General features: G+C 33.5%; 1 protein-coding gene across 4 annotated transcripts in view; it reads right to left on the bottom strand.

The window, feature by feature from the left end:
- Nucleotides 1–12,822, bottom strand: part of LOC124953152 (HIV Tat-specific factor 1 homolog) — a 39,289-nt gene that overhangs the window by 5,919 nt on the left and 20,548 nt on the right. For all 4 annotated transcript variants that reach the window (XR_007102133.1, XM_047504109.1, XM_047504108.1 and 1 more), the window contains exon 4: nucleotides 2,753–2,919. Coding sequence is in view for 3 of the 4 variants with exons in the window: in XM_047504109.1 (XP_047360065.1) it covers nucleotides 2,753–2,919 (167 nt within the window). In the remaining variant the exon portion in view is untranslated. The remainder of the gene's footprint in view (nucleotides 1–2,752; nucleotides 2,920–12,822) is intronic.

Below are 12,822 nucleotides of genomic sequence, written 5' to 3'. Positions count from 1 at the left end.
CGAGTAAGCCCCTTTCCCCTTTCAATCGTCGAGTTTCATTAGCGGGAAGAATTATCGAACGGATATTAATATTCAGAGATTGCTGTTACAGTCTCTATGAATATAAAAGCTATCACATCGTCGTCATCATCGTCGTTGTCGTTTCGACATGCACCGTCTTGTACGAAGGTAGTAATCAAAGTATTATTTTTCATTTACAAACGTACGATAAATTAGCTCTACGCCTGCTAAATACTTTTATTTGCACTTTACGAACATCGATTATGATGATCCAAACATTATCAATTATTTCTATATATCAATCTTATAAGGGCTACTATTTTAATACAAATTTTTCTTCTTTCACGCATTTAAAATCGTTTCGATAAATCATATATATAGGATATTTTATAGCGATATATTCGCAAATTATTTATAATGTTAAAAATTAATTACCATTAATTGGATGCCGAGTTATTTTCATGGATGGCCTAAGTTATTGGATTCATTGTAAATGCTTATAAAGCATAAGATATGATATTTATAAAAATAAAAAAAAAAAATAAATAATTAGTAAGATATAAAATATAATATATATCATAAGTATAAGTGGAATGAAAAAGACATAATTGGTATCTTAAAGATAATAAAATTACATTTCTTTGTAAAAATGCTCGCGACCCATCGATGGCTCACGACATGAAAATTGCATTCTACATGATAATTATATTATGATCGATTGATAATATTCTGAAGCATTTCACGTTTCATTTTAAATAAAATAATCACTACAGACTGTATGATAAGTTCTCTATGGAAAGAAACCGGTGGCCCTTGTGGCGCTCAATGTGTTAAGAAAATTAATTTCTGATCATCAAGACTTTTTTTTAATCTCTTATGATGAATCTTATCAGACTATAAACTTTGCTTTCGTGATTATCTGTTGAACCGAAAGAAACTCGAGACTGACGTCCATGAAAATGAGGTGTCCGATAGCGTGAGAACTTTGAGAAGCGATAGAGGATTTCTTGAGATCGAACACCTATACGAAGAAAGAAAAGATCAATGAGAAGGAAGATAACAGATTTGCAAATGTCGAAAGACCGTTACTTCAAGAACTTCCGGTTAAGCTGAGGAACGAAAGAGTGGCCGCGTTGCAAATAACTGGTTTTCGCCAAGTTCAGGCCATCGAACCTTCGACATTGCTTACCCTACGGAGCAGATAATCGTTCTCGCGAACGAAGACATCAGACCAATCTGAATCTGCGCAACCCATGATTACACTCTGTGTTGTGAAGAAACACCTTCATGGTGTCTCACAACGAGCGAGGATTGAAGATCAACCTCAATTGTCCATGAAATCAGATATACCATTGAAGATAATTCTATATTGGAACCCTACCATGTCTTTTTCTTTTTCTTTTTCTTTTTCTTTCTTTTTTTTTTTTTGTATTATTTTTATAAAGTCTCATTTATCCAATTCAAAGAATAAGCGAGAAGAATTGTTCAATCTATCCAATTTTCATTCATCATTCTTATGGCAAAGAAAGAAAAAAAAATCTAGGAAATATTCCTAGACCTAAAGCAAAGATCATATATACGAGCAAAGCGAAGAGAATGACCTATTCTAATGATCACGTTACCACACTTGTTTTCTTCGGTTACTCCTCCGCAAGAAGCAAATGTAAAGTGTATATACGTAGACAGAACTTGGCTGTCTTTAGTCGATCACGCGAAAATAAGTACTTGCGTACAGTCACGTTCATAATTTTCCTGGTAGAAATAAAATAATTTATATATTTACACAAATCAAAATTTCTTCTTCGGAAAATAAGAACAATGGTAAGAAAGGAAAAAGATCTTCTTTCACGTTTAGAGAAATTTGATATTGAATCATCGATGAGAAGAAAAGAAAAGAAGAAAAGATAGTCCTCAAGTTTTCGATACGCATCGTTGCATGCACGCTACATCTCGACTGCTACTGTTACTTCTGCAGAAGCAGCAGAAGGGTAATCGACGTGAACAGCTGGTGCTTTTACCGGAACCGCCAACGCCAAGCAGTCTGGCTGGCACGAACGTGGTCCAAAGGCTTCATGGTATCCGGTGCACGTGCGCGATCCATCCATTCGTCCTCTCCCTGTTCTGTCCCTTCTTCTCTCGCACAGATACAGACGTACGTACACACATATACACTTTTATATCTATAGACATACGAAAAAGGAAAGGAGATGAACGAGACGAGATGAAACGTATCTCGATTCCCCGAGGATAGAAATGAGACCGTTTACACCGGGATGCTGTGGTCCAGTTCGTGAGATTGCTTGAGAAAAAGTGAGAAAAGGATAAAGTATGTATATATGTATATGTATGTATGTCTGTCTGTGCATACGTGTGAGAGTAAAGAGAGAAGATGAATGAACAACTCTCGCGGATGAAAGGAAATCGTAAGGGAGAATGAGAGAAAGAGAGAGAAAGAGAGAGGGAGAGAGAGAGGAAGAGAAAGTATTTTAATGGAAGATCGAAGCTCACTCGAGTCTTCCAATCTTTTTCTTCTCGATAAAAACTCGGCTACTTGCGCACGTCCTGAAAAGATCGAAGATTTTTTTTCCGAGAATGAATGATCTCTTTCCTTCGAAGTGGGACGTTGATGAGAGCTCCTTGATCGATGTTCATCAACACTCTATACTTCTTGTTAAAAGGTATAGTTTGAACGCAAATTGAAATTAAATTGAAAATTTTAAATACCAATACTACAAATTGATTTCGAACCGACCTCTCTTGAATCTTCTTCTGTCGATCTTTGTCCTTCTTTTTTCGTTTTGGTTTCAACGCTGGATCATACTCTCCCTTCATTTGAAACTTCGCTCTTTGAACCGATAACGTTTTCCCTCTTATCTGCCAACCGTCCAGAATTTTCAATGCCAAGTCAACGGATTCCACCTGGACATAAAACAATTGGACTATTAGATTAGAAAGTTATAAAAAAAAAAAAAAAAAAAAAATATGATATCAATTAGAAAGAATAAGAATGTCTTTCTATTTGGTATAAAAAATTAATATCCAGATGATGCTTGCTTACATTACTGACAATTCCAATAGGATCGATTAATATCAAATAGAAATCATGTCATTCAGAAGCAGCTTGACAACAGCAACGTTAATTAATTCGTCTGTGAACGGTCATCAGGTGATTTGATAGAATCAAACGCGACGTATCTCGAACGTATGTATATGTTTTTGCGTGCACGAATGCCAGTAGTAATTATCACACGCTACAAAAATCCATCGATCGCGTGCAACAGCCTGAAGTTCCTATTTATTGTGCTGAAGTAATAGTCAACATCCATTCTCATTGTGAATGAATATCACACATAGGTACGTCGATAAATTCATCGTAGATACTTACATATCGATTCTCTCTCTCTCTCTCTCTCTCTCTCTCTCTCTCTCTCTCTCTCTCTCTCTGTCCTTCTTTTCCTATGTCATACTTGTTTCATTAAAGTCGATGTACGCGAGAGTCGTACCTCTTCTATGATATCCCACTTCGATAAATTCTATTTTTTCTTAAGAAATTCAGTAATTGAAAATATACACTATCATCCATAATTAATCGTATGCTTTCAAAAAATATCTGAGAGGTTTACGAATGCAAAGATTTATATTTATTAAATGAGAAAAGATCCAAAATACAGAACATTTTTAAGGGTTTTCTTTTTAAATCGAAAGGAAATAGGTTGACTAAAGATAACATAATTATTTCCACAGTAATCGATAAAAAAAAGGATAGAAGAACGAAAGAGAAAAATGTAATTTTATTAGCCTGCCATTTTTAATTAGAGTATTTTAATACTCTACTATCATTACTGGTAAATATCTTCTGTAAGGTTGCATTTTATGCATCAAAATATCCTCTCTTGACATTATTGTCTCAAAATTATTAATCTTAATAAAGATAAAAATTTATTGATAACTATGATACATTCAGCCAGTTGTCACATATTATTCAATCATATGGACGTCAAATCGATCGTAACCTCACGAATATAGCTTGTACAATCTGAAAATAGAAAAACGATCCAATCCTTTCGTCAGATTTATTTTCAAAATCTCCGTCGTTGAAAATCATTTCTGAGAATGACGTCATGTTCGTAGTAATACGTTAAGAACGATCAACCAAGCAGATCCTCTCGAATACATCATGATCCTTCTTGAATATATTACGATCGAATGCGAACGACGGGTCCTGAGAGCTTTTACAACACAGGATCGATTGATCGTTCGATGGATTGTACGAGTCGCTTCTGAGCAATGATCGGTATGAATTCCATCTTTGGAAAAGTAACTACTCTTCGAGAAATAAAAAAAAAAGTTTACATCTTCGGGATAACGATGGTTAGTCATGGATAAATAATAAACGAAGATGCCAAGCGTATTAAAGATACAAGAAAAAGATAAGCGATTCAGCACGATGGAAACGTCTTTTGCGTCGAATGAATATATATATATATATATATGTTTCGATTTTTGTATAGTGTGCGATATAGTTAACTCATTGCTATGATAAACGTGAGGCTTGCCCATAAAAGTAAAGTAAAGAAAAAAAAGAAAAAAAAAAAAAAAAAAAAAAAAAAAAAAAAAAAAAATGATAAAAGTGACAAGGTAATATATCAAATGATACAAATTTGGATTAAAAATAAATTAACTCTTTAATCTGTCATAAAATAATTTTACACGAATTAAACATTGATGTTGCCTTTAATACAAGGCCGTCATTATTTTAACTTACTTGCTCTGCTTTTGTTCCCGTTAATATATCACTCTACCTTTCCCTTTACAATGCGAGAACGAGCGTCAGAATGACTTTAACTCTTTGAGGACAAAGTTTCAAATAACGGCAAAACTAACTTCCAAAACGTCATAAAACTAAGAACGATGTATATGTACGTTCCTACTACTACAGTCCAACTAAAATATGACGTAATTGTATATATATACTACTCAAAGGGTTAAATGTGAGTACGGAGATACGAAAAAGAAAATGGAATAGAAGAGGATGTTTTTTGCTTTTTGCAAGTTTTTTTTTTTTTTTTTTTTTTTAGTGTGCTGTTAAGAGATATAGATGAATGAAGGAATTCTTCAACAAGCTTTGCGAAACTAAGAAACGAGTTAGAAAAGAAAAGAGAATAATCAAAGAGAACGGGAACGCGAAGTAACGAGACGTTTAAGCCACCACCTGTTTCTTTCTCTTTCTTTCTTATCTCATATTCCATACTTGTCTCTCACAAGACGGGAGAAACGTTGTTTGATGTTTAGCTTCAAGTCTTGCAGCCAGCTTTCTTCATTTTCAAGTTCGTTTTGCATTATTAGAGAGAGTGAGAGAAAGAAACAATGAAAGAGTGGGGAGAGAGAGAGAGAGAGAGAGAGAGAGAGAGAGAGAGAGAGGAAACCGCAATGAATTAAAAGGCAAACGAAAATGCAAGAGTCTTTGTGCTTTAAACGTGACGCCCGTTTTAACGAACAACTTACAAAAACAAATGCGAAGAAAGAGTCCAAACTATTTGAATTTAATGAATATTCGCGGTCTACCGAAGAGTGGGAATTTTAAATTCGATAGAATATAAACTTCGATAAAACAAGAGAAAAATACCATCGAATTTTTTTTCTTTACTCCAAATGCCATCAATTGCAAAATTATGTGAAACTTACGAATCCATAAGCAAGCTTGGATTGAGAAAAATGAACGAACGAACGTTTCTTCCATGGCATTTACACATTTTTCAAATGTTTTCAAATTTCTCTGTATAATGTGATTCTTCATTCAACTGCGCGTGTACCGAGCGTAATAATATGTAAACGAGGGATACGAAATATGCCTCGGCACGTACTTACTACGTTTTCAACAACATCGATATGCGTTTATATGCGTGTCTGTGAATGATGACGTAATGCCATAAAGAGACAAGTCTCCCTTGTAGTGATGACCTACAAAACATTTTTTCCATGTATCCGGTATACATCAGAAAGATGAGAATCGTGGAAGCGAAGTAATCACAAAAAAAAAAAAAAAAAAAAAAAAAAAAAAATCTGCAAACAATAAAGAAAAAAATGTTCTATTATTTTTTGTCTTATAAATCTAGAAACGTTTGCGTATCTGAAAGTTCTCCTTTCGTTTTATAACGAATCGTTAACTATACATCAGATCTAGATACTTTATACGAAAAAAAAAAAGAAAAAAAAAAAAATTATAAAAAATCGTTGGAACAAGGCAAACTAAATAATATCCTATTTAATTGTATACGACTTTCCTTCATTAAGAAAGAATTTATCCACATTCTTTCTTCAATCGTTAGCGGGTGATTCAGTCGATCAATTAGTAATTGATCGAACATGATCGCTCTCAATACTACAAAGCGAATGGAATCGAAGTAGCCATTCAGTCTGCGGACGAAGATTAGATACACGAGCTGTACAATTAGGCTACCAAATGGAATATGTATCAAATGGAAAAATAAAACAGTAGCTATCTGTTAGTTATTTAATTTATACGATTGCATATTCAACGTACGTTTTATTCGTAGAAACACCCCCTATAGAGATACAAAATAATGATCCGCGAAATGAAAAAGTTGCGCATTCGTTGAATCTCTTTTTTCTATTTTCCTTTCTTTTTGTCGCTAACGTATCTATTAAATCATTTAAATTGAAGGACGTCGTATGTTCTCTATCTTAATTTATATCTACGATAACAAAGTAATAAAAACAATTAACGCAACTGTACAATATTATCTTTGTGAAAAACTTGAATAATCAACAAATTTAAATATACTCAAGCAATGATTTTGAATTTGACGGAATATCAATTTAATATTAATAGTGATAAGAATTATTACAAAAAAAAAAAAAAAAAAAAAAAAAAAAAAAAAAAAAAAAGAAAAATTTTTTCTCATAGTTGTCTCGGAAAAATATAAAATAAAATTCGATTTCGAATTCCCACCCACTGGTTTATCCGCTCGTAGACTTTTCCTCCCACGCGTGTCGGAAAGTACGAAGATATATATATCGGTAAGCATGTCTGACGAATAAAAGTTCGAATGCTTCTCTTGCCTGAATGAACCTACGCGAGATTCAAGAGAGTCTCGAGGTCTCACTATCAAACGACTCCTCGTTTCCTTCGACGTACGCTTACAAAGGTGATTCGCCGTTTTGTTTCCTCCCTTTATTTCCTTTCGTTTTCACCATCTTTAAACGGAATATAAAGGGTTTCTTCTCTTCTCTTTCTTGCGACTGACACATCGCTGTTAACTCGCCCACGTTCTTTCCAACGCTATTATTTTCTGTCTCTTGGAATAATCCTACGTTCTTAGAAATAATCCAGAGAAAGGGCTGAGACGTATCTCATCAAGTTTTCTTATCCTATCATGATGATCCATAGCATGAAAATGCTATGATAAAATTTTATTCTGATCTTCCTTTTCAATTAATTCAATGAAATCATTCTTTGTAAATTCATTTATATTTTTAGATTACGTTTATGTTGATTTCAAAGTACTATGATAAATCTCATTAATCGAATAAAAAACGATAAGATTTAATTATCACAATATTATCTATCGATTAATAAGAAATAATTATTTATCATTATGAAAATATAATTTGTTGAATTAAATTCATTCTCTCAGTAGATATCAGTTATAGAAATGAAAATTATAACGCAATATCTTTTAATATGTAATGCGATAATAACATTACGCTTAGATCTCACATTGGTATCTATGTTGCGCGGCTCCTGCTACGGTTGATAAATAGCGTCATAAATAATTTTATGATTCTATGCATGCCGGTTGACAGTGAAATTACTTCCATTCGTAGAGTTAAAATAGTGCGACGACGATTATATTACTAAAAAAGATCCGTGAATCTCACTTGGTTAATCATAAAAATAATGTTTTCGTAATTGCTATTTTATTTTCTTCCCTCATAATTTTATTCAAGTTTCGAACTTTGATATTGTACACCAAACAAGAATCTACGAAACAATGCGAGAGTTTCTAGCGTATAAAGAGAACTTTATGTGATACTAAAACGATGAAACTCGACTATCAAACTACCTGAATGCGTAGGCACTTGTGTATGTGTATAAAAGTTAGACAATAGGTAGTTCTAGATATATCATCGTCATCCATATATATCTTTAAATTGGCGCTTCGTCTTACAACGATATACTCATTGAACGCAAAACCTCCTCCCATAATTACGCAAATAACGAGCGGACGGTCAATTACGGGGCACCAGCTAGTTAACCTAAAAACGTCATGTCTGTAAACGGTACTATAAAATCAAGCGTACTTGTACATTCATTCTTCCTTTTGCATAGAAATACGTTGATAATGATTCTATGGAAAGTTGGAATTCCTAAAAATGCTTTTTCTTTTTTTTTTTTTTTTTCTTTTTAGATGAAAAATCATCTAAAAAGAAAATTCACATAGTCTAGCGTGGAACAAGTGTTAATTAGTACTGTTCGTAATTGATCATAATCATAATATGATTTTAGGAAGTCAAAGTAGCTCTACCCTGACTTTATGTCTCTCGATTAGGAATAACTGTCCACTCCAATCCTGAAATATCGGTTTGTCAGCGTAAATCCGGCTTTACTCCGGCGAACGTGACATTTCTCCTACTCCATCTCCATTTCCTTCTCTCTTTATCTCTCTCTCTCTCTCTCTCTCTCTCTCTCTCTCTCTGTCTCTGGCTCTCTCTCTCTCTCCTCATTGATAAATTTACCTACAAATTCAATCATACAAATTATTCGTCCTAATAACGAAGAGCTTTGGAAGATATCATCATTATGACATTTCCTTCAAAATTAATCAGGCTATCTCTATAATTATTATATATTTCGTATATAATTTGAATATTGATTCAATTAATAGATTGAAAAAATATTAACCGCAATCTGGTGACACGAAATGATACTCTCTGTATTCGACTGACGAAATGCATTATAAATCGGGACGATATTTTCAGGTTTATTGAGAAATTTAACGATGACCAACGGACCAAGCAATATTTATAGAATAACGGTTGAAAGAACAGATGGTGAGCGATTGACCCATCCGTTATTTCTATTTGTTATTATAAACATTGAGTAACCATGATTGTCAAATGCAACAAGTCATAAAACTTTTAATACGAATTAATCTAGGTGATCGCTTTTACAAATACGGCTTTTCCGGAATATAAAAAGATAGAAAAAGAACATCTGGAAATAGTCCGTTCAAAAGGAGAATTGAATGAATGTTCCTGAAGCTCGAGAACTGGTCCACTGATTAAGACGTATATGTCAACGTCAAACTACTTTCCTAACTCGATTTGCAGTGCATCATCGTTTTCTGTATTTTCAGTTGGCTAGGCTAGATCTCGCAATACAAGTTGGACCACCCAGGGAATCTCCTGGTGGTCATCTGCCTCCAGCCATTCAAGATCTCGCAGCAATTACCAAGCTACGCCTAGCACACGTTAAAGTGCACTAGAGTCCAGCAAGTATACACACTGAGTGATGTAATGGAGCACCTTGATCGCCATGTAATACCATAATCAGAATTAAGTTCACCTGCCCTTTCATTTGCCCACTTTCAATGACCACAGTAATGAAACTTGTTTCTAACTAACGTAATACATATCTGATTGTATTCATAAAAACATCCTTAAATTTTACAAACTATGTAATTTGTAATTAACTAACTTTTCAACTTGTAACGATCTTTTACCCTTTATATTAATTTGATTTCTAAACTGAATTATTTCACATATCCAGATATAATATAACGTATTTATAATTAAGCGTCATTTAGAGTATTCGTATTCACATTTCGAATTCACAATTCGTATTAAATTGAAACAAGTTATGCGACGATAATATTCCAGCGATCCTTTCATCATTTGCATATTTCCCGCTACGTAAACACATTCAACCAAAGTTTACCATCTTACACGCGTACACTCGTGACTTTAAATTCGCCGCCAACGCGTTAAATTATTACCTCAAAGTTTACTGACCTTCGCGAATGCCGCAGTCATCAATGACGTCGAATGTTCAGCCAAAAGAAAGAGCTCTATCGCTAAAGGCGACTTTATCCCTTCCACTCCTCAACTTTCTTCTCTCTTCTAGGGTATACAATAGATTCTTATTAAAATTCTATCGAGAAAACGTTAGCTTACCGTTCTCGTTACTCACTGATGGCCACATTCATTAAAGCTCAAGATCTCAGTTGCTTTGTATATAAGTTTATATACTCCACGATAATGAGTTTGAAGGAAGTTTTAGAAAAAACGGACTGCTTGGTTATTCAATCAAATGCAAAGTGCTTTAAAGTCAACACGTCAAATTTTTAGCAGTGTCTTTAATAATTACGAATAATCGTTAATAATCATAAATTTTATAAATAGAAAAAGTATATATATATATATATATATATATATATATATATATATTTGTTGTACGTATATATTTGATCGAAATCACGTTTATTCTCGTTGAAATTCTTCTTTTTTCACATTGCACTTCTCCGAACAGTCACATGAGATTCTACGACAAGATAGTCTGATAAGACCGAGTAAAGCTCAGCGGAATCCTGCACTCTTGAAGTTAACTCATGTACTGGACTTCTGACAACTCGCCATATACGCTAATACGCGTTTTCCTAATACGTTCGCTACGGGAGAGTTAAAAAAGACGTACGTGTTACTTCACTACCTGCTTTACTATCCAAGGTTAAACAGGGTTGCTCAAGTTCAATGACAATATGTTTATGTTCGTAAAAAGGGAAAAATAATTTTCCTCTTTACGACGGCAACGTGTTATTTATTTAAAAAAAAAAAAAAAAAAGAAAAGATAAATTAGAAGCTTCCCTTTTTTCGTTAAAAAATGTCCAAAAAAAATCTTTCGATCGTCATTGATTTTATTCGGTTACAAAAGTGTGTCAATTATTCTCAGTCACAGTTTCGTCTAGGAGAGAAGGAGAGAGATATCATCGATCATTGTTAACTCGAGTTGATTCACGTAATCTTGTCCGTTTTGGGTTAGCGGCACAAAATGAATAGTGACATCTCCCTCTTCCTTGCCTATCCTTGCCCCTCTCATGACAACTATAGTTAGCGAATGTCCATCATCATTACTAACTCTTGGCGCCTGCCCAAATCTCTCAGCAAACGTACATTAGGCACGAGTCGAACGCAACGAAATATAACAAGACGAGTCATCCGACTCAGGATGCATTCATACTGCTGCATTTACTAGAGCGATAATTTTGAATAAATAGAAAGGTGAGAGAAAGAGTGAAATAAAAGTGGTGTTGAGTTCCCGTTAAAGAAATGGCTTTGAGTACCTGTAAAGCGTACTGCGACGATAAATATTTGCACAGTTAAACGTGATTTTAAATCTTTTATGAATTCAACTGTTGCTTCGTTTAAATTCGCAGAAAAATTATTCTGAGTAAATATTATATTTGTAATCATTTCTTTTCGCAAATAAAGTAGCTATTATTGTGTACAAACTTATAAAAATAACGTAAAAAAAAAAAAAAAAGAAACTTAATGTACAATCTATGTATGTCAAATTTGGATTTCATAGTTATTATTTTTTTTGTTTTTTTTTAATCATATACCAATCATATATTAAGAAATTTGTAATTAACCCCACGCAATATTTTCTCTTTAATTGTTTTAATAATTTCGAGTATTACCTTCGCAGATCCAGAGTTATGTTTTTCATCGACTCGAATTATTTTTTTTTCTTTTTCTTTTTTTTTTTTTAAGGACACAACGATGAACTCATCGGACAAAATTCTTTCCGAGAAACGATTCATTAAACTAATCGCATGACTATTCCAAACGTAGTGTAAACGCACGTTCTTTGGAATTTTTCGTGCCTCGCAATACTAGACGTGTCCGTGATCAAATCGTTCGCATTTCAGTGAATACCAATTTACGCAGTACTCTTTCATGACTTGACTCATAATTCATTTTTGTTAATCGAGCAACGTTTGTAAGTCGAGGTACACGTATCTCTTATCTGAAAATAAGAAACTTCAATTTGTCGATAGTAAAAGTGAAATCGTAGAAAATGTCATTAGAATTTAATAGCGAAAAATAAACAAAATAATATAATATAAAAGTTCAACGTTACTGATAACGTATATAACACGAACATTATTTATCATATTCACCACGAATCCAATCGGCCTTCCATGCAATTACAGGATCGCTGTAGGTGCCCAGCGTACTCGGGGTTAAAGAGGCACAGGCAAAATGAACAAAATGACGTTAAATATATGCCGCTAAGTGCTCGTGAGCCGCAAGCGATTTGAACGTTCTTATGAGAGAGAACGGTGTTACGTTTGAAACAGGTCGGAAAACACCAACCAATTTCACATAAGCTACCGAGAAATTTCTTATATTTAGATATACGATACGATCTATTAAAATATAACTCTTCAGTTAATAATCGTTTTGTCAATGACACTGAGATATTAATGTACCTAGATATTATCTAAGCTACGTTTAATCGAGAAAATGAAATTGATCAGATAATGTTTAATGATAAATCCTTCAAAGATCTCCTACAAATATTGACAATATACTTTTGAAATCACGATCCATTCAAAACCTAAAACTCGATCAAAAAGGAAAAGGCAAACGTTATAACGAGCAAACTACTCAATCGAGGGAAAGTTATAAAGCGTGTGTGATTTGCTCTTCGTTTGATGGAAAATTACGGAATATTCAAGGTAAAAAAAAAAAAAAAAAGAAAAAGAAAGAAAAAAAATGAAAATAAAAGGAATTCTC

The sequence above is a fragment of the Vespa velutina genome, chromosome 11, assembly GCF_912470025.1.
Source record: "Vespa velutina chromosome 11, iVesVel2.1, whole genome shotgun sequence".
Taxonomy (NCBI): domain Eukaryota; kingdom Metazoa; phylum Arthropoda; class Insecta; order Hymenoptera; family Vespidae; genus Vespa; species Vespa velutina.
The sequence above is the reverse complement of the archived record's forward strand: the minus strand, read 5'-3'. Positions and strand labels throughout refer to the sequence as shown.